This window comes from Dermacentor albipictus, chromosome 6, assembly GCF_038994185.2.
Source record: "Dermacentor albipictus isolate Rhodes 1998 colony chromosome 6, USDA_Dalb.pri_finalv2, whole genome shotgun sequence".
NCBI lineage: Eukaryota > Metazoa > Arthropoda > Arachnida > Ixodida > Ixodidae > Dermacentor > Dermacentor albipictus.
Window position 1 is genome coordinate 76,001,187 of NC_091826.1, and position 21,127 is coordinate 76,022,313.

A 21,127-nucleotide genomic window follows, 5' to 3' on the forward strand; every position below is an offset into this window, starting at 1 on the left:
CGCGTATGATGAAGTGCACAAACTGTCCGCGGACCAGGAGCTTGGAATTTGCAACAAACTTTAGCTAACTGAACGAACAAAAACCATTCAGAAGCGCAGCAGGTATCGCGAAGCGACGATACGCCAGTTCAACAAGAGCCATCGTGAACATATACACGATATCAAGTTAAACGATTTTGGTATTGCTTGAAAGGGCTTACCAGAAACCGACGTAAACATTCTTAGCCCGTTCCCGGCTGTGAAAACGTGTTTGCAGCAAGGCGTACTCAAGACAGTTCGGTATACGAACAACGGACAATTAAATGCTGCAGCTGTGAGCAACGTCTTTCCGTATCACCCAAGGATGGGTGTGACTTAAAAGAGGGGAGTGTAAGAGAGAAGAATAAGATGAAAGGTTTAGAGGCAAGAAGAGGAAGAATTAAGAATAAACAAGGATGCCTACCTTTTCATACTGAGTAATCTAAGTGTTATTACAAGTATGGCGTGGGTAATACTACAGTTTTCAATATTTCACGCCTGTTCACCATGAGCAAAGTCTGAAAATGCAATTAGAATAAACACTGTGATAACAAACACAGTGTACCACTGTATATTTCAGAAAATTTCATAATGAAGGGACATTGCATGCGGTAATATACCTTCGATTTGCTAATTATTTCTGTGAAGGAAACCACACGTGATAGAAGTAACAGCAAAAATGCTTACCTTCTCCGAATATGGTAAGAACATGATTGACGATTCTAAGACGCCACTTCTTGGCAGCGAATATTCGATGTCGCATGACCCTCGGAGATGACAATAGTTGTCAATTTTGCATTCTTCACCTCTAAAAGTAAGGGAATAGTCAATCTTTTCGGAGCATCCATTAAGTATGAAGTTTCCCTGAAAGCAAGAAAGCAGATTCAGCGCCATATATTCAATATGATCGACATTTTCTGAAGTCCTGTTCTGTTCTGACAGAAAAAAAATCAAGCTATCCTATTAATAACCTTGTGTTACAGCAATCGGTTAGGCAACGGAAGCATTGCAATAAATATAATGTTACGTGTAGCTGATACCGAAGCTATCTAGAATTTATCAATATGAAACATAAGTAAGTCATTATGAGTTGGCTAAAACTTACCACATTAGAAATGAGCACTGCGATAAAATATTGGACAGCGTATAGAGATTTTAAAAAGCAACTACAGGCATTTGTTTGTGCTGTAAGCGAATGTTAGTTACGGCTTATGACTACCAATGTTGCTGCACATTCAAAATGCATCTTTATCAGCTTTAAAGTAAAAATAGTATTCGTGAATGCATCAAGACTTAACAAACAAGCACCTTGCTTTCCTCGAGTAGCTTGTTTTTTATGGGAATTTTTTTTTTAAATCTCCCAAGAAAAAATACGATATATGAAGAATACATCAGAGCTTCCTCGTGTTCACAACCCGTTTTAAAAGAGTTGTTAAGAAAACAAACCCGCGTGTTGGCTGCAGAATAAGCGGTTAAAACTGTTGTCATTTCGGCGTCTTTCTATGCTTGCAGCAAGAATACTCTCATAACTTCCTCACCAACGCTGCACTAGCTGGCTCTACTGTTTCTAAAGATGAGAATAGCTTCTGCAGTGAATATTTACTAGCTCCGAGCAGCCTCGTTCTTCCGAATTCCTGGCTTTTATCTTTTGCCGCTTCGGCTCTGATTTTCACCTCATGACATGAACGGTGTATATAGGTCAGCCACCTTTGTGATCTTCGTAATGAAAAGAAGCAATAAGGCGTGCACACACGGACAGAAGAGAAGCGGACAACACGAACGACAACTATCATGTGAAGGGAGCACTCAGGCGAAAAAAGAAAGACGACACAAAGCTCATCTGCGCACGTTCTGGAAAGGTAGCACCACATGTCAATCGGGTACACGTGCCGCTCTACGTCAGAGGTAACTGTTAAGGCATTTGATCGCTTCCTTATGTGAGGTAATCTAAGGCTGACTTACGCACGCACTTCCTCCATTATTGATACGCCATGCCTCGACCATAACACGCGTACGTTCATTCCTATGCCTGTATAATATCGCGCCTTCATATTGTTACGTGTGGGAAGACACAGATGAAGGAGGCTATATGCAGACTATTTAACAGTGGTGCCAGGTTGCCAGACCGACACACGCTCGTGCCAAGGGCACAGACCCACTTCGTCGTCCTTCTCGCGGCGGCTCGTCTCTTGAGCATCGATCGATGATATCGTAATACTATAACTTAGGCGTGCAGTTGGAAAGGAAAGATTAGAAGGCGAACCACCCGTTAACGACGTTATATGTTCGATTCATTGTTAGCTTGGGCAGGCTCGTATTTGTATGTCATTTGCGAAATAAATAAATAATTTATATATATATATATATATATATATATATATATATATATATATATATATATATATATATATATATATATATATATATATATATAGCAGAATAGCAAACTTCCAGTAGGAGCTGAAAATGTCTGACGTATGCAATCGAACCCATTTTATTCTTCTATGAATTTCTTTCTCATAATCAGGGTTCTCTTTGATTAGTTGACCTATTTACACGTACTCATCATGGACTCTAGAGGCGGACTAGCGATCCTGAATTTTTGTTTCTTGGCCCAGCTATTCATCATTATCTTTGTCTTCTGCATATTAATCTCCAACCCCACTCTTACACTCTCTCTGTTAAGGTCCTCAATCATTTGTTGTAACTCATCTGCATTGTTGGTGAATAGAACAATGTCATCGACAAACTTAAGGTTGCTCAGATATTCGCCGTTGATCCTTACTTCTAAGCCTTTCCAGTTTATAACCTTGAATACTTCTACCAAGCACGCAGTGAATAGCATTGGAGAGAATGTGTCTCCCTGTCTGACCCCTTCCTTTATAGGTATCTTCCTGGTTTTCTTGTGCAGAATAAAGGTAGCGGTGGAACGTCTATACATATTTTCCAAGGTATTTACGTAAACGTTCTTTACTCCTTGATTACCTAATTCCTCTGTGACTGCTGGTATAACTACTGAAACAAATGCTTTTTCGTAATCTATGGCAGCCATATAGAGAGGCTTATTGTACTCTAAGGCTGTCTCGATAACCTGATTAAAGACATGCATGTGATGCATTGTAGAGTATCCCTTCCTGAAGCCGGCCCATTCCCTTCGTTGACTAAAGTCGAGCGTTTCCCTCATTCCATTGGAGATTATTTTGGTGAATATTCTTTATAATAGTGGGAGTAAGCTAATGGGCCTATAATTTTTCAATTCTTTAACGTCCCGCCTTTTTGTGGATTAGTATAATGTAAGCATTCTTCAGTTTTCTGAGACCCTTGTAGTCGATAGATACTTGGTATAAACAGCCGCCAGTTTTTCAAGCATTATGTCTCCTCCATCTTTGAATAAATCCACTTTTATTGAACCTTCTCCTGCCGCTCTTCCTCAGTTCATGTCTTGCAAGGCCCTTCTGACTTCCTGTATCGTGTTCATTGCTGCTTCTAATGGAATATCCTAACTCCTCTGGGTATTGTACTGGCTAGTATAGAATTCTTCCGCTTCTTTTACTTTATCTTCGAGATTGCTTATGACATTATCCTGCTTATGTTTCAGTCTGTACATCTTGCTTTGTCCTATGCTAACTTTCGTTTTCACTGATGTCAGGCTGCGTCCATTTTTTAAGGTTTCTTCAGTCTTTCTCTCGTTATGGTTCCGGATATCACTTATTTTCGCCTTGTTGATCGGTTTTCACAGTTCCCCAAATTCTATCTTACCTCTTGAGTTGGAAAATTTAATTCTTTGTGGTTTCTTTATTAGGTCCTTTGTTACTTGGGAGAGCTTGCCTACTGGTTGCCTTCGTGCATTGCCCCCCCCCCTTCAATTGCTGCCTCTGAAGCCAGCCTAGTTAGGGTTTCATTCATTAGCTGTATGTCATCATCATCTCTCTGTTCTAGGCTGCATATTTATTTGCAAGTACCAGACTGAATTTGTCCGCTTTTGCCATTACTACCTCTAGGTTGACCTGTTTCTTCTTGACCAATTTAGTGCTTTCTCTTCAAATTCAAGTGAATCCTAGCCCTCACTAACCTATGATCACTGAAATTTACCCTACCTACCACTTTTGCATCCTGAACTATGCTAGGATCAGCAGAAAATATCAAGTCAATTTGATTTCATGTTTTACCATTTGGGCTTTTTCATGTCCACATTCTGTTGCTACGGTCCCTCAAGAAAGTGTTCATTATCCTCAGCGTATTCCTTTCGGCGAATTCTAACAGTATTTCTCCTCTTGCATTCCTCGAATCGACGCCGTAGTTGCCAATTGCTTGTTCACCAGCCTTTTGCATGGAAGTCGCCAATTACTACAGCGTACTGAGTTTGCATTTTTCTCATCACTAATTCAACACTTTCATAAAACTGATCTACTTCCCCATTGACGTTACTGGATGTTGGAGCGTACGCTTGTACTGACTTTAATCTATACTTCTTATTAAGTTTGATTAGGACTACAGCTACCCTCTCATTATTGCTGTATAATTCGTCGATGTTGCCGTCTATGTCCTTTATGTATTAGGAATCCTACCCCATATTGCTCATCTAGGAGACCTCTATAGTAGAGGACCTGTCGGTTATTCAGCAGTGTATAAGCCTCACCAGTTCTTCTAATCTCACTAAGGCCGATGATATCCCAAACAATGTCTGATATTTCCTCAAGGAGTCCTACGAAGCTAGCCTCACTCGAGAGGGTTCGGGTGTTAAGCGTCGCAAGGGTCAGTTTCCATTGGTGGCCTGTTCCGACCCAGAGATTCTTAGCAACCTTTGCTGCCTTACAGGTCTGACCACCGCCTTGGTCAGGTGCTCGGCATCTGCTGGGGACTGAGGGTCATTCGGTAACAGAGTGAGTCATTTGGGAGGGAGTGGCCGAATACTGCAACAGGGAAGTCAATTCCTATTCTGCTGAGGGAGTGTCCAGCTCAAAACACTTGCAGTCGCTGACCTACCCAGGACCGCCCCAGCAGGAAAACTAGGCAATGCACCACCCCAAGGTGGTGCTGCAATTTCGGATTTGCCGAAAAATCCTCCTTTGAGGGTGTTAACGAGACGTAACCTTCTTCACGTCCAAGTTGGGGGCAAACCCGTCACAGCCCTCATTGATACCGGAGCACAAATATTGATTATGACGAATCGCCTACGCCGCCATTTAAAGAAAATTGTTACACCTGCCGTTACTCGCTTCGTACGAATCGCCGACGGTAGCACGGTGAGCGCTGTCGGAATATGTATTGCACATGTGAGCATTTCCGGTCGCCACACTGTTGCCTTTTTTACCGCGCTGGACCAATGCCCCCATGACCTCATACTAGGCCTAGACTTCCTCTCCACCCATTCAGTGCTCATCGATTATTATTCAAGTACTGTGCGATTTGACCTGCCTCTATTGGACGTTCCCCCAAGACCAGACGAAATTCGCATAGGACCGACTGCTTTTGTTCACGTTCCAACGCAGCTCTTGACATACATCGAAATGTCGCCTTCTACGCCAGTTCCCGATTGTGATGACATCTGCGCTCCCATAACTGCCATCGTGCTCACTCACAGCGTTACTGTCCCGGCTAAAGATATCACCCTGGCTAAAGATATCCTTCTGCCTAAATATATCACCCTGGCTACAATGACTGCTTTAGAAGTTAGTTCCCTTGAGACTTTTGCCATCGACTTTTCCTGTGAGCCTTTCCGGTCTGCCAAATGCACTGAGAACGACATTAGGAAAATGATGGCCCCGAAACTCACTCCTGCGGCGACTGAACAGCTCTGCAGTCTATTGCTTTCTCACAAGGTTATATTCGACCTGAACAGCCGACCCTTAGGACAGGCGCCACTTGTCAAACATAGTATACAGACAGGCTATGATCCACCCATCCATCGGCGACCCCACCGAGTTTCAGCTTCGGTGTGTCACGTCATCAAAATGGAAGTAGATAAAATGCTAGCGAAAGACATAATTCAGCCATCGTCATGTCTCGGGCGTCCCCTGTTGTGCTGGGCAAAACGAAGGATGGCTTATAGAGATTCTGCGTCGATTACCGCCGCCTCAAGTGCATCACGAAGAAGGACGTCTACCCTCTACCTCGTGTCGATGAAGCCCTCGACTGCCGATACGGGGCACAACATTTCTCGTCCATCGACCTACGGTCCCAATATTGGCAAATAGCTGTCGATGATCTAGATCGTGAGAAGACCGCCTTTATAACGCCTGATGGTCCTTACCATTTAAAAGTTATGCCCTTTGGGCTATGCAACGCTCCGGCTACCTCTCAGCGTATGATGGCCTCATTAATCCAAGGATTCAAGTGCTCGACTTTTCTCTGCTACCTCGATGATGTTATTGTGTTCACGCCCTCATTCAGCACACACATTGAGCGCCTTTCAGCTGTATTTGGCGTTTTTCGGAAGGCCGGTCTACAGCTCAATTCCAACAAATGTCACTTAGGCCATCGTGAGATTACTGTTCTTGGACATGTCATCAATAAGACTGGCATCCGACCACACCCAGAGAAAACTCGTGTAATGAAAGAGTTCCCTGTTACACGGTCCACAATAGATGTCCGAAGTATCGTGGGCCTCTGCTCTTACTTCCGCTGCCTTGTTAAAAATTTTGGCAGCCTAGCACGCCCTCTCCCAGAGCTCAGAAGTGTGCCGTTTTCATGGGGATCCTCTCAGGCCACCCCCTTTCCTCGCCTTACCACCATGCTCACCACCCACCGATTCTTGGACACTGCGCTACTTCAGCTTCTACAGAGGTGAACACCGATGCCAGTGGCCACGGAATGGGTGCCGTCTTGGCACAAGTTCAATAAAGCCATGAATGTGTCATCGCGTAGGCTAGCCGTCTTTGTTCACCTGCGGAGCGGAACTACTCTATTACCGAGCGCGAATGTTTGGCCGTTGTGGTGGCAGTGGTGAAATTCCGCCCATATTTATACTGCAGGGCCTTTTCTATTGTAACGGACCACCACGCCCTTTGCTGGCTTTCACCATTAAAAGATCCCACAGGGAGGCTTGGACGATAGGCTTTGCGGCTACGAGAGTATTCTTATTCGCGGGTGCACAGGTCTGGTCGCCTACACAAGGAGGCCAACTGCTTGTCCCATTACGCTGTACACACGCCCGTCAACGCCGACACGGACGCTTCAGCAATTCTTTCCATTTCCCAACTTTTCGACATGGTCAACAAGCAACGCCATCAAGGTACTTTGAGGACCCTCATCGACCGAATGGAATTCGTTCCTACTGGTCCGTCGTTACGGTGGTTCGTTCTCAAAGACGGGATATTGTACCGACACAGTTTTCATCTTGATGGTCCTCCCTTTCTCCTTGTCGTTCCTCAAAACGTCCACTCGATCATGCTTCAGGAGCTTCATGACGCCCCAACTGCTGGACACCTTGGGTTTGCTCGCACTGGCGACCGCGTGGGCCGTCGCTTCCACTGGAGCGGCCTCGCGCGCTTTGAACGGCGCTATGTAGCTGCTTGCAAGCCCTGTCAACATCGCAAAAAGCCAGCAACTCTTCCTGCCGGGTACTTACAGCCGATCGACATTCCACCTGAACAATGCTTTCGCACTCTTTCGTTTGGATCTCCTTGGCCCTTTCCCCGAGTCCAGCTCCGGCAACAGGTGGATCGCTGTCGCTACTGGTTACGCGACGCGCTATACCATCATTCGGGCACTTCCCACGAGCTGCGCAACTGACATCGCAGATTTCCTAGTCCAGGATATCATATTAGTACATGGCACCCCACGACAGCTCCTTACTGACCGCGGTCGCACTTTCCTTCTGCAAGTCATCGTCAATACCCTACGCTCATGTTCTACCAAGAACAAACTGGCTACTTCGTACCTTCCTCGGACCAACGGCCTTTCTGAGAGACTCAATCGGATCATTACTGACATAATACCAATATACGATCAAAAATAAAGAAAATGAAGTGGGCATGGGCAGGATATGTGATGAGGAGGGAAGATAAGCAATGGTTATTAGGGGTTACGGGCTGGATCCCAAGGGAAGGGAAGCGTAGCAGGGGGCGGCGGAAAGTTAGGTGGGCGGGTGAGATTAAGAAGTTTGCAGAAACGGCATGGCCACAATTAGTACATGACCGGGGTTGTTGGAGAAGTATAGGAGAGGCCTTTGCCTGCAATGGGCGTAACCAGGCTGATGGTGATGATGATGATGATGACCAATATGCGTTTCACCCAACCACAAGGACTGGGATGTGGCTCTTCCTTATGTCACGTCCACCTATATTTCATCACGTCACGATACTGTTGGGTATTCCCCCTTTTACTTACTCTTCCGTCGTGACCCTGTGTTACCGTTGGACACTTTACTCCCCTTCATACAGGATTCGAGTACCAAGTATGCTCGCGACGGCATCACCTACGCTGACCATGCGCGCCAGCCTGCCCGTGCTCGTCTGTTGGCTTTGCAGGAATTTCAATGGCACGCTTACCAATTGCCGCCATCGTGACACATATTTTTCACCAGGCTGTCTTGTGCTACTTGGTCCCCTTGCCACCGAGTCGGACTCTCTGAGAAAGTCCTTCCGCGCTACAAAGCCTCTTACCATGTTGTACATCAAGTTATCAGTGTCACATACGAGATAGTCCCCGAGACCTCCGTCATGTCACCCCGTTCCACATCAGCTGACGTCGTACACGTCTCCTGGCTTAAGCGTTGCTATGCCCTTACCAACGTATGAAGCAACGGTGCAGTGCTTTTTCTGCCGGGGGTCTTGTTACGGTGGGAAAAAGAGGACAAGGACGTTGACGGCAAAGACGTCAGGCGTGTGACCCTGTCCGACCATGGCTTACTTGCTGTGTGCAACCTAAACTTACACCAGTGTTCTCCGACAACGAAGGTTATTTCGTAATTATGCCAGATGACATGTTTTCAGTACAAGCGACATCAGCTATAGAAAATAATTTTTAACCACTAAAACTCAGCACTTTTGCACTTAAGCAACGTGCGGTTGACCTATGAATACATAATCTAGGTAGTAAGGTATCTAATGTCAAGAAAACAAATTCGTTCACCTTAGAACTGTTTTTTTTTGCGAAGACCCATAAGGAAGCGATTCTTTTCGTGCTATAGTGTCAGAAAAAGAGTTATGGCAGGTCTGTGGGGCCAGTTACCTAGGCAGCAGCAGGGGCAGCGAAGAGCACGCCTGAAACGTCTTTCTTGTCACCACACATAAGCCCATCAAGCAAGACACAGCTGCTGCTTGCCGCGGATCCACATGCCTACGTTGGGGTGTGGCAGCAATATCTTCTGGAATCTGCACCACGGTACCGCATCCAGGGGCCATCGAAGCCTACATAAACCGGACATTATCGTGCGCCGGACCACTTGGCAGCAGCGGGGGCAGCGAAGAGCATGCTTGAAACGTCTTTCTTGTTGCCGCAGGTTGGATATCACTGCCATATACTTTTCTTATTTTTCGTTTTTTTTTTCGCTGCTTCTCCAGCTGCCATAATTGTTGACTGTTTGTTTGGTACCCTGTCTCGCCATGTGTACTCGTATCAAAGAAGATATGAGAAAGGAAATGAAAGAATTCAAATCCAAAAAGGAACGTGATCTGAGGAAGGAGTTGAGAGAAGTCAAAGAAAATCTTGAGTTCTAAGTCTGAAATTTCAAGAAAGCAAAGTGAAAAACGAAATGCTGCAGAAAGAGAATAAAGCTCTCAAAAATAGAAGCTAACGCTGAAAGAAGAATATGATAAGACTGTGAGAAAGCTTACGGATCATGAATCAAGAACCACAATTAGCGAGCGATTCTCTAGGAACGGCAATGTAGAAATCAAGGGGATAGAGGAGGATATGAATGAAAATACGCATGAAATGCTGAATCAAGTGGGTATAGCTCTGAATAAGCCAGTAACCGTGAGCGACATTGATATTTGACACACAGTGAAAACCAGGAATGATCCTTCTTGTTCAAATATATTAGTTCAATTTAAGAGCCGCTCAAAGCGTGACGCCTTTCTGCTCAAAGCAGGGGAAACTAGGTTCTCGACAAATGACATCGGTAGCTCAAGTAATAGGCCAGTATTTAATGAGCATCTCTGTCCTACTCTCTAGAAATTCCTTGGAATGGCAATCAGTAAGAAAAAGGCATGCGCGTGGAAATTCGTATGGGCAAGGGATGGTAAGATTTTTGCTTGAAAGGATGAACAGTCTGCAGTACTTCGCATAAGCACTAAAGTGACATTGCAAAAATAGTTTGAGTGAATGGCGTCACGCATTTCAACATCACTCCTATTCATCATTGCATTGCAACCTGAAGACGGTAACAGTCGTGCAGTTTCCGAAAACAATATTGGACTAACGTGCTTGCACCTAAGCATCAGATTTGCCTACCATAAACAGGACTTCCTAAGCCTTTTCTTGGGCCAATTTCGCTTTAAATTGGATATAGTTATGCCGACCAAATGTGGTTTAATGCGGAGTGCAATGCCATAGAAATTGATAATTATCATACTTTTCGTCTAAACCGCCAAGATAAACGTGGTGGAGGAGTGTTAGTGAATATCAAGAAGCGCATTATTTGTGACTTACTTCCTAAATTTTTGTTTATAGCACATGGTGCAGAGTGCCTTGCTCTTGTATCACAGAAATGTATTGTAGCTGTAATGTACCGCACTCCAGATGGAATTGTGGATACATTCATTGTGTATTTGGAAGGTTTATTCAACTAGGCAAGTGAAAATGACCTGGTACTAATTCTGGGGGGTGTTTTTAACATGCACATGCTGAAATACTCAAATGCTTAACACAAGTTACATACAATGCTATCTTCATACTGTTCGACTAATGTGATTAGAGATTTTACACGAGTGACAGAGACAATGAATACATCAATTTACCTATTTATAACAAAGCTGCCAGAGCACAAAATTATTGGTGCTGTATTAGCATCAAGCATTGGTGACCACTTACCTATTTTTTGTTGGCAAAAGTGCTAAATCGAAACCGCACGACACTTCCACAAACCAAGAAACTCAAGATATTTGCGAAAACAGATTGCAGAATTTTCGCAATCACCTTATGAAAATAAAATGGCATGCCGTACACGTCTCACACCTCTGACGATGCATATGACGAATGCTTGCGCGTATTTCTTGATGCGTACTGGAAGTATGTATCGTACACTGGAAGTATGGAAGTACTGGAAGTATGTATCGTACACAAAAAAAGGAAAAAAGCGCGCAAGCCTTGGATAAATAAAGAACGCCTCAAAATGATTAAAAAGAAAGATAAGCTTTTTAACAGGTTCCTCGAACGCGTAACACTGATGACTGGGACATATTTCGGAGACACAGAAACAAAACTCATTCCTCATTACGACACACAAGGTGAAAATATCTTTACAGTTACTTCGATATCGGAAGAAAACAGAAATTGGACTTAATGTGAAGGAAAAATATTGAGCTACTAAATCGGGTACCAAAAAATGCAGAGGTTGGTGAAATAACGAGGAACCACGAACTTAAACAAGAAGCTGAAATAGAGGAAGAATTTAATCTCTACTACATGAATCTAGTCACTACTTGTCATTCTGCGGAGGTAGTAAATGGTATATCGAGAAATTCTACGAGAATATATATGAATCCCACAACTGAGAGTGAAATAAATAACTTGTACAAATCTCTTAAGAACAGCTTAACGTGCGATATCGACAACATTCAAATCAGGTCAGTAAAGTACGTTCTTGACAACATACTGACACAGCTGCCGCATATTTATAATCTAGCTCTCTCGACAGGTGCTTTTCCAAAGAAAATGCCAATAGTAAAGTTATCACGATACTCAAGGGTGGAGAAAAAACACCTTGTCAAATTACAGGCCGATATCTATGCTACCCGTGTTGACCAATGGTTTTGAACAAATAATGTACACTTGGATAATTGGGTTTGCCAAGAAATACAATTTGATTAGCCCCACCCAATTCAGATTTAGAAAATGCAGGTCTACAGAACTTGCCCTTGTCATGCAAAAAGAAATCATTCTAAAAGCCTTCGATGAAAAACGCCTGATAGCTGCTATATATATCGACTTCTCAAAGGCGTTGGACCGTCTAAACCACTTAGCACTAACTAAAAACTTGAATTATTTGGACTTAAGAGGCACACTGCTCGCGCTTATAACGCCCTACCTATAACATAAAATACAATGTGTTTGCATTCAGGGAAATTTATCTACGTGCAAAGCAGTTAACCCAGGTGTCCCCCAAGAGAGCATACTTGGACCGCGTCTATTTAATTTCCATATCAATGACATTACACAAGGTAACCACGACGCAGAGTATATAACTTATGCAGATGACACTTTCTTGTTCGCAGACATCGTTAAGAAACTCTTCAAATTAATATTAATGAAGCTCTCCGCGATTTACACAAGTAAAGAATAATAAATTTTCTTGAAATTAACATAGATAAAACAAAAGCCATTATCTTCAGACCTCGATCGTCCTCTGCAGCACCCACTTTGAATCTAATATTAGGAGAAATCATGTGTAGAAATTGTTGACTCAGTAAAGTCACTTGGTGTTGTTTTCCAAAAGTATATGTCTTGGGACATCCATGTTAGCGACGTTGCTACGCAAATTGCAAAGGCAGTAGGAAGTCTGACGAAATTCAAGTTCCACTTAGCAACAGTCGTCAAATTTCGTATTCATACCGCAGTATTTTTTCACACCTTAATTACTGCAGTCCAGTATGGGGCACAACCTCGTTAACGAACCTCAACCAGTTGCTTATAATACAAAAGAAAGCACTTCATCATATTACATGCATTGAAAAAACTGAGCACACAAAACCTCTATTCATAAAATACAATCTTGTAACTGTGCATAAATTGTACCCTTTAAATCTAGCCAGAAAATATGATTCAGACGGACTTCTACGTCCACTTTCAGAGTTGACACCACTCACAAGGTCTTATAATTCACGCAGTGATGATATCTGGAAGATACCCTTTACATGTTAACAAAACAAGTGCTTCCTTACACGCTTCCAAAGCTGTTAAACGAACTTCATCAATACGGAATAACGCAACTGAGAACCGTGCAATCAAGGCATTTTTGTTGCTCAAGATTGATCCGTTTCTTTTGTATAAAAAGCTACACATTATGTTCAATTTCATTCCAGATTTCCGTACTATTTTTTGCAATATTACAACTGTATAAAGCATGGGTGAATTTATTGTCATGAATGCCTTAAGGAATTACCATTGTTCAACGTGTACACACGTACGTTTTTGTATTTCCACGCTCTCACTGTATGCCATGCAAACGGGGGCTCGAAGCTTCTCAAGTGGATAGATCCATTTTTTTTTCGAGCCCTCGTCTTCCACACAAAAAAAACAGATTTTCGGATAGAATGAAGTTTTGATTGATTGAATGATTGAACTGCTTAGCTTCCCTAGTTTTTTCACACCTCTTTAGCTTGCCTAATTCTCAAGCATTAGTTCAGATTTTGACAGAGAAAAATCCTGGTGATTGTGCAGCTCTTAGTATGGATATCAAGGACTTGTATTGCTCCTTGCCGCATGACGGGTTGTTAAATTTCGTAAATAGTGCATCAAGGAATAAGTGCAAGGTTCGGATTTTATAGATATATGCGGTGTTTCCACGGGTGCTGTTCTAGAAATTATTTCATTGTACTTAAAGTCAACGCTGGTTGCGTGGAGAAATGGCGTGTTTCAGAAGAAACCAGGAATTGGTATTGGCTCAAGGGTCGCCCGTATTCTTAGTTATATTTGCCTGAGCAAGACTGAAATGTTCATAGAGAAGGCCTTGGGTGATTGACTGATTAAGGTATTTGGTTACGTTGATGAATACCTGCTTTTCTTTAATAAGGACGAATTTGACTCAGCTGCTACCTCAGTAAGCGTGCACTTTAAACTTAATGGAGGAGGATTCAAGTTTACGAAGGAATTACCTCAGAGACGTGTAAAACAATTTCTAGACATTTCCTTGGACCTAGGGGAGTACTGTACTCCTCTAGATCTTCGAAGCACATGTTTAAGTTTCAATCCAAGCATTGCGAAGTATTGAAAAACGGAATTTTCTTGTCGTATCGTAAGTCTTCTCACACCAGATCGTGCACGCACAAAATGAGCGCCACTTTTAATGCACAGGTCCGGTGCGTATCAGAAGCAGACTATCATATCGTAGCGGTGGCCACTGTGGCTGAACGCCTAAAGTCGATATCGAGGAGGATGGACGTGATTACAGAAAACAGTAATAGCAAGAGAAGAGTAGTGGCTATTCCTTACATTCATTCAGTATCGCACAGGCTTACAAAAGTTGCAAGAAGATATGATGTTAATGTCGTTTTCACTGCTCTCAATAGCTTGGTATGATATGCGCTGCCGTGCGGAGAAAAAAGGAGCAGATGAAAGGCAAAAAAAGACCATATTTGTCCAGCGAAGCACATCAAGAAGAACAATTTTACTGACTGTCGCATGGGTGTGGTACGTAATGTTCCTTTTAGCTGTGGCCATTTCCACGTAGGGCAAACGGGGCTGTGTACTAATGGGAGGTTAATGGAATATAAAAGGTCGTTAACTGGTGGATGGCCTTCTAATCTTTCCTTACATTGCCAAGACTGCATAGATTATAACTGCACGCCTAAGTTATACGAATGCGCAATATTGTACAGACATAGAAATGAAGATACGCGTCTTATGGTCGAGGCAAGGTATATCAATAATGGCGGAAGTGCGTGCGTGAGCCAGCCTTCGATTACCTTACACAAAAAAGAGATCAAATGCCTTAACAGTTACTCTCATGTAGACCGGCATGTGTACGCGATAGCCACGTGGTGTTATCTTTCCAGAGCACGCGCAGGTGAGTTTTGTGTGTTCTTTCTTTTTTTAGCCTCAGTGCTTCTCTCTGTTGATAGCCGGCGTTCTTGTTCTCCACTTCTCTTGTGTCCGGTCTGCACGCATTACCCATTCATTACAATATGAATCTTTACCAACTAGCTCACCTTTCTGTCGTTCTAAGCTTTGTGGTCTTCTAGCATGCAACCAAATTCATTCTCTGTCTCTATGGGGAAACATGCTTACATAATTTGGAAACATGGATTAAAGCACAACTATAAAAGCCCGCAAGCGTGCGATGACAGGATTTTCGAAATGGTAATAGCATTTTCGCGGATCTCAAAACAATCCTTGCATAGCGCATTGTTTTAGTGATCGACTGGTAATCAAAACTGCTGGTAATCAAAACTGGCCAAAACCCTTTGGCCAGTTTGGCATTCGAACTCACGACATTTTGGTTGCAAACACGTTCTTCCATTCACTGTACCAGGGCAGTTCTATTGACGCGATAGCACAGGAAAAGGTTCTGCAGCTTTAAGGACGTTCGGCTGGGCATCTAGTGTTTTTAGGTTTAAAGTATTGTAATTGGCGTTACAAGCATTGGAACGTTATCTGCGGGAGTGAAACGAGTTTCCCGTTCTATGCGCCACAAGGCTATACATTAAAGAAAATAGCAAATCGGATGACTTGTGTGATGAAAACCAACGTACAAACACAAACACAGAAAAAAGACGACAACTATATGGACTCGCAAAAGTGTGTCACGCTACTTTCTCAATTGTGTTTCTGGTTGCATGATGCGATCATGGCAACGCCCAGCTTACTCCGCTTCTGCCTGTCAGGTATGCCACATTTTTGCCCTGTTCACGAATAAGTCGAGTCGGAAATTAGAAGCCGAGAATCATATGCGCAAATCTTAAGCAGGTGTATTTATGCGATAAATTATAAACCTAAATACACTTGTCAGGAATATGTCACACGACATTAATGAATTACCAGCGTCTGCTCATCGTAAGATAGTGTCAGCAAGCCCTACTTACTAGTCAGACAAAACTACAGACTTTGTTACATTGTTCCATATAGTAACTATACTGCGCAGGAAACAGAGCAATATTGAAGGAAAGCAGTGCGGTCCACTAACGAACGGAATGCTTGCAGCTCACCAGAGAGAATTTCTTGCAGTACGTCATAGGATATTCCGTACTACCGAGGCGTCCGTACTCATAAAAAACTCCATACCGGTAATGTGCCCACTCGTGCACGAGTCTGTATGCTGAAATGCAAGAGATCCAGAGTAAACCTTCACCAATAACGGAATTGCTCCTTTTGAAGATTTATAACGAAAGTGTGCATTGAGCGCAACTAAGGTGTTTACGTGGCTGCATTTGCATTTTACGTCAAAACAAAACCGTTTCCAAAGCACATAACATAGAGAAAACATATATAGAATAAATACATACAGAATAAATAAATACGCCTAGTGATGCGAACGCGAAGCTCTCAGACGCACAGTATGTTTGCGGCGTGGCTATTTCAGCACGCGCGCATTACGTCATCGGGGCGCGCCGTCGCTGTCTGCTATGTTTCTCTGCACTGCTATCATCGGGCTAACCGCGATGTGCCAGTTAGGGCCAGTGCAACAACTGGCTAGGCCTGTAAATGCCAGTACCAGCCTTAGACTTACTTTGCGGGCCTGAAATACCAAATAAAGGCCCATCGAACTTAAAACGTGTGGTTGCCGGAGAGCCGCATAGCACACGACGAAAGTGGTCTACGATGACGCGATGCGCGTGCTTGTAAAATATTGAAGCCGCTAACGCATTGCGCATGTACGGTGCTTCGCGGTGGTATAGGTACGTGTCGCCGATAGTACTATGCTGCTAAAGCCCCTTAAACATCGTAAAGTAGCGACACTCTCCTCTCCGCATTTAGTCCTCGTCATTTCTCCTCTCTTTCACGCTATCTCCTCGGCCGTGGCGCCGCCTACACCGCTCGAGCATAGCATACGAAGCAACACAGAATAGCAACGGCGCCAACATACGCTCTTCGCCACTCCGCAGACTCCTCGCAAGCGAAAATGGCGCTTAAGCACGACTGTAGACAAACGAAGCTGGCCCGAGGGCCCACGTGATGCTATCAGGCCAATAGCGATGCGGCGTCGGCCGCGGCCAGAATGCACGAGGAGAGAGCGGCATTCTTGAATGCGTGGCGTTACTTTACGGGGTTTAATGGGTTTTACGTGCGGCTAACAGCGCTTGATAATTTTAAGGTAGCCCCTCTCTCCTCCCCGCGGCGCTTTCTTCCTCGATTCTCCTCGCGCAACCGCTGCGATCGCTGCCCTCGGCACGCTCTTTCTCCTTGGTTCCCGCGGACAGGCTACAGTATTCAATGGAGGCGCATAACTTTGGGCCACTTGCGAGCCCAAATGGTATAGAAAATTTTGAAAACTGATGAGAAGAGCATCGAGAATGCTGAATTTAACCTTTATGAGCAGTTTGTTTTCTTATTGAAGCGGTATGAAACAGGCATACTGATGCAAAAGGAGCTGTGAGGCGAGTTCTATACTCCATAACGTTTTCCGGCCACATAAAAAGATGCTCTACACTGTGGATCTTATCTGGTATTTCTTGTGGAACATCCCTCTGTGATGACGATGATGTGTGGTGTTTTATGGCGCAAGGGCCAGGTTTGGCCAAAGAGCGCCATGACAAGTGGTAGTGTTAACGATGTATTATGGAAGATGTGACTTGGCTGTAAGTGGCCTAAAAATTGTCGCTGTAAAGTGCGTAAAATCTGCCTGCTATAAAATTATGGCGATGACTAATGGCGAATACTATGCACATTAATATCCATCGTGGAAGAGTGATACATTGTTTAAAATATGCGAGGTGTTAAATTGCTTACAGCACTACTGCCTCGCCAGAGCCCTTGAACCACGAAGGCCTAGAGGCATGTGCTAGAGAGGAAGCGCTACGAACGTGTGGGGCTAATAACATGCAATACAACATCTTTCAAAATACCTAGGACGGCGTTGGTGTCAAAGAGGGGTTCTGTACCAAGTAACGTAACCGGATGAAGGGGAATGTGCTGCCGGTATGCTAAGAAAAAATGTTTCTTTCACATTCGGCTTCCCGACACTTCAGTAGGACGTGGAGAACGGTCAGCCTCTCCCCGCATCTACCACAGGTTGGAGGCTTGTTTCCCGTGAGTAAAAAGTTATGTGTGCCAAAAGTGTGTCCTATTCCTAGACGGCAGAATCGGACATCTGTCCGGCGGGATTTTGTTACAGGAGGCCAGAAACGTAATTGTGGCTTTATTACATGCAGTTTATTATTTACTTCTTCGTCCCACATGCGTTGCCAGTGGTTTCGTAGTTTCCTTCTTAAGAAAAGCTTCAGGTCTGTGGCAGGGACCGAAGAAGTAGGATTAACTTCATGCAATGAAATTGATGTGGCCATCTGGTCGGCTAGAGCGTTTCCCTCGATGCCCCTATGTCCAGGCACCCAGCATATAACCACATATTGGTCAGATATATATGCTTTACACAGTGCGGAGTAGAGTTCAATAAATAATGAATTTTTGTGATTACAGAAAGACATCAAGGCCTTCACAACACTGAGGGAGTCCGTATATATAACTGATTTCTGGAGTTGTGATTAATTTATATGCTTTACGGCCGACAGCAGTGCGTAGGCCTGAGCCGTAAAGATACTGGTTTCCGGATGCTGCACGTCGGATTCCGAGACGGATGGACCGACGGCTGCATAGGACAACCCGTCGCGTGACATCGATGCGTCTGTGTAGAACTCCGTGCAGGAGTATTTGTGCTGGAGTTCCCGGAAATGCATTTGGATTTCAATTTCTGGAGCATGCTTTGTGACTTCCACGAAGGATATATCGCATTGTAGGAGCTGCCACTCTCAAAGAGCTGGCAGCTTGGCTGGATGCATTAGGCGAAGCTCGAGGAGTGGAACGTGCATTTCTTCACTAAGCTCCCTCACACGCAGCGAGAAAGGCTGTCTTACAAATACAAATACAAATATACAAATACCTTTATTTCAACATCAGGGATGTTAGGGGTGCACCCAAAAAGCCTATGACTGGCTTGACAGAGGGGCGCACCCCCGTACATAAAAACCGGCAGCAACAGAACATGGACAGAATAGTAATAAAAAAAAAGAATACAGTGCATAGGTAAACATCATATTCAATAAATATTAGTGAACATCTTCTTGAAATAACAAATTAATAAATGAAGGCGGCAGAATTAACACGATACGCTCAGGAACACTAAGAATGCAAAATGAAGAATAACAATAAGAGAAGAAAAAAAGAGGAAGGAGGTGCGTAGTAAAAAACACCCGTATCGTAAGGTTTTCAGTGCTCATTGCGCCGATTAAGAAGAGTTGGTATTATATGTTGGAGCATTTGACGACCGTAATTAGTACGAAAGGATGGCACATGCCAGACGTCGTTGTTACGTGTTGTGTAGTAATTAGCTTTGGGCCGTAAGTTAGCTGTGTCATCAAAGAATGTGTCAGGATTTTTCCGTTTTCTTTCATATCGTTTACTTAGCAATAAATTATATAGGTTATTAATTGGTGTTACTTTTAATGATGCGAAAAGAGGTTGAGTGTGAGCAGTAAACGGGGCATTCGCAATGATACGAATGACCTTTTTTTGTATTTTCTGTAACCTATATGTATTTGACCATGTTGTTGTACCCCACACCAGATGACAATATGAAAGGTTAGATAAAAATAGTGCATTATAAACTAAAAGTCTAACACTCAGAGGTAGTAGAGAGCGGACTCTGTATAACATGCCTGTGCATTTTGCAAGTTTTTTAACCAGATTGTCGATGTGTATGTCCCGTGAAAGATTGCACTGCAGTGTCACACCCAGACACTTTACTGACTCCGCTATTTCAATGCTTTGAAAACCAAGCGTTAGTGTAGGTAAGTGTTCTAGTGGTTTGTTCTTAGGTCTAAAAAGTACAGCTTTGGTTTTGGTAGCGTTAATTTTCAATAAAGATTTAGTACTCCATTCGACCAATTTGCGCAGAGTTTCATTAGCGTTTAATGTCAAGTTATTAAGTGTTTTAGCCCTAAAAAATATGCTGACATCATCTGCATACATTATACATTTAGCGCTGAGGGACGACGGAGGGACGATTGCGAAAGAGTGTAGCATATGTCATGTAATTAATGGTATTAAAACAGGGATGTTGAGGATTTGAGTGGACTTTCAGAAAATACGTTCGGCTGGTGTATGTTCTCTGTAGATGAAGTTACCACTCATTTGATTCTAAATATAAACTTTGTATGGGAGTCGTTCTGAAAGCGCCAGTGGCCAGTCGGATTCCTAGATGGTTGACTGGGTCCAGCATCTTTAGTGCACTCGGGGTGCCAGAGTGATAAATCATGGCGCCATAGTCTAGTCGTGATCGAATGAGGCTTTTATAGAGATTCATTAAGCACTTCCTGTCACCACCCCATGTAGTCTGGGATAGGAGTTTGATTATGTTCATTGTTTTTAGACATTATTCTTTAAGATGTTTAATGCGGGTGACGAAAGTGAGTCTGTAGTCAAGTATGACACCTAGAAATTTGTGTTCTTTGTTCACAGTTATCTGTTGTCCACACAGTTCTAGGCAAGGATCTGGGATAAGTCCTCTTTTTCTTATAAAAAGAACACAAGAGCTTTTGTTAGGATTGATCTTAAATCCATTCCTGTCTGCCCACATTGACACTTTGTTCAGGCCATGCTGTACCTGTCTCTCGCAGACTGCGAGGTTACAAGATTTGAAAGCTATTTGAGTGTTGTCCACGTAGACACAGTAAAAGATGGCGGGTGGTAATGAAGCACGAAGCGTGTTCATCTTCATGATAAAGAGCGTGCAGCTGAGCACGCCTCCTTGGGGTACACCCGTTTCTTGCGTAAAAGGACGTGAGAGTGCATTGCCGACTTTTACCCGGAAGGTATGATTTGACAAATAGCTTTCTATTATATTTATTTATTTATTTATTTAACAATACTGTAGGCCTTTGCCCAGGCCCAAACAGGAAGTGGATTGTACAATATACACACACGAGCATGGGAAAAACAGGAAAAAAGAAAAACAAAACATATAAAGCAAAAAAATGCCATACAATAGCACTGGTATACAACGCAAGACACCCTTTTTTGTTTCACATGAATCAGGGAAAAGGTACTCAAAACAATTGCAATATTTGTCGTATAA

General features: G+C 43.4%; 1 protein-coding gene across 1 annotated transcript in view; it reads right to left on the bottom strand.

Moving 5' to 3' along the window:
• Positions 1–21,127, bottom strand: part of LOC139061211 (calcium-activated chloride channel regulator 1-like) — a 495,141-nt gene that overhangs the window by 272,945 nt on the left and 201,069 nt on the right. The window contains exons 5-6 of the mRNA XM_070540868.1: positions 16,047–16,156; positions 706–882 (exon numbers count right to left, since the gene is read on the bottom strand). Of these exons, the coding sequence (XP_070396969.1) occupies positions 706–882; positions 16,047–16,156 (287 nt within the window). The remainder of the gene's footprint in view (positions 1–705; positions 883–16,046; positions 16,157–21,127) is intronic.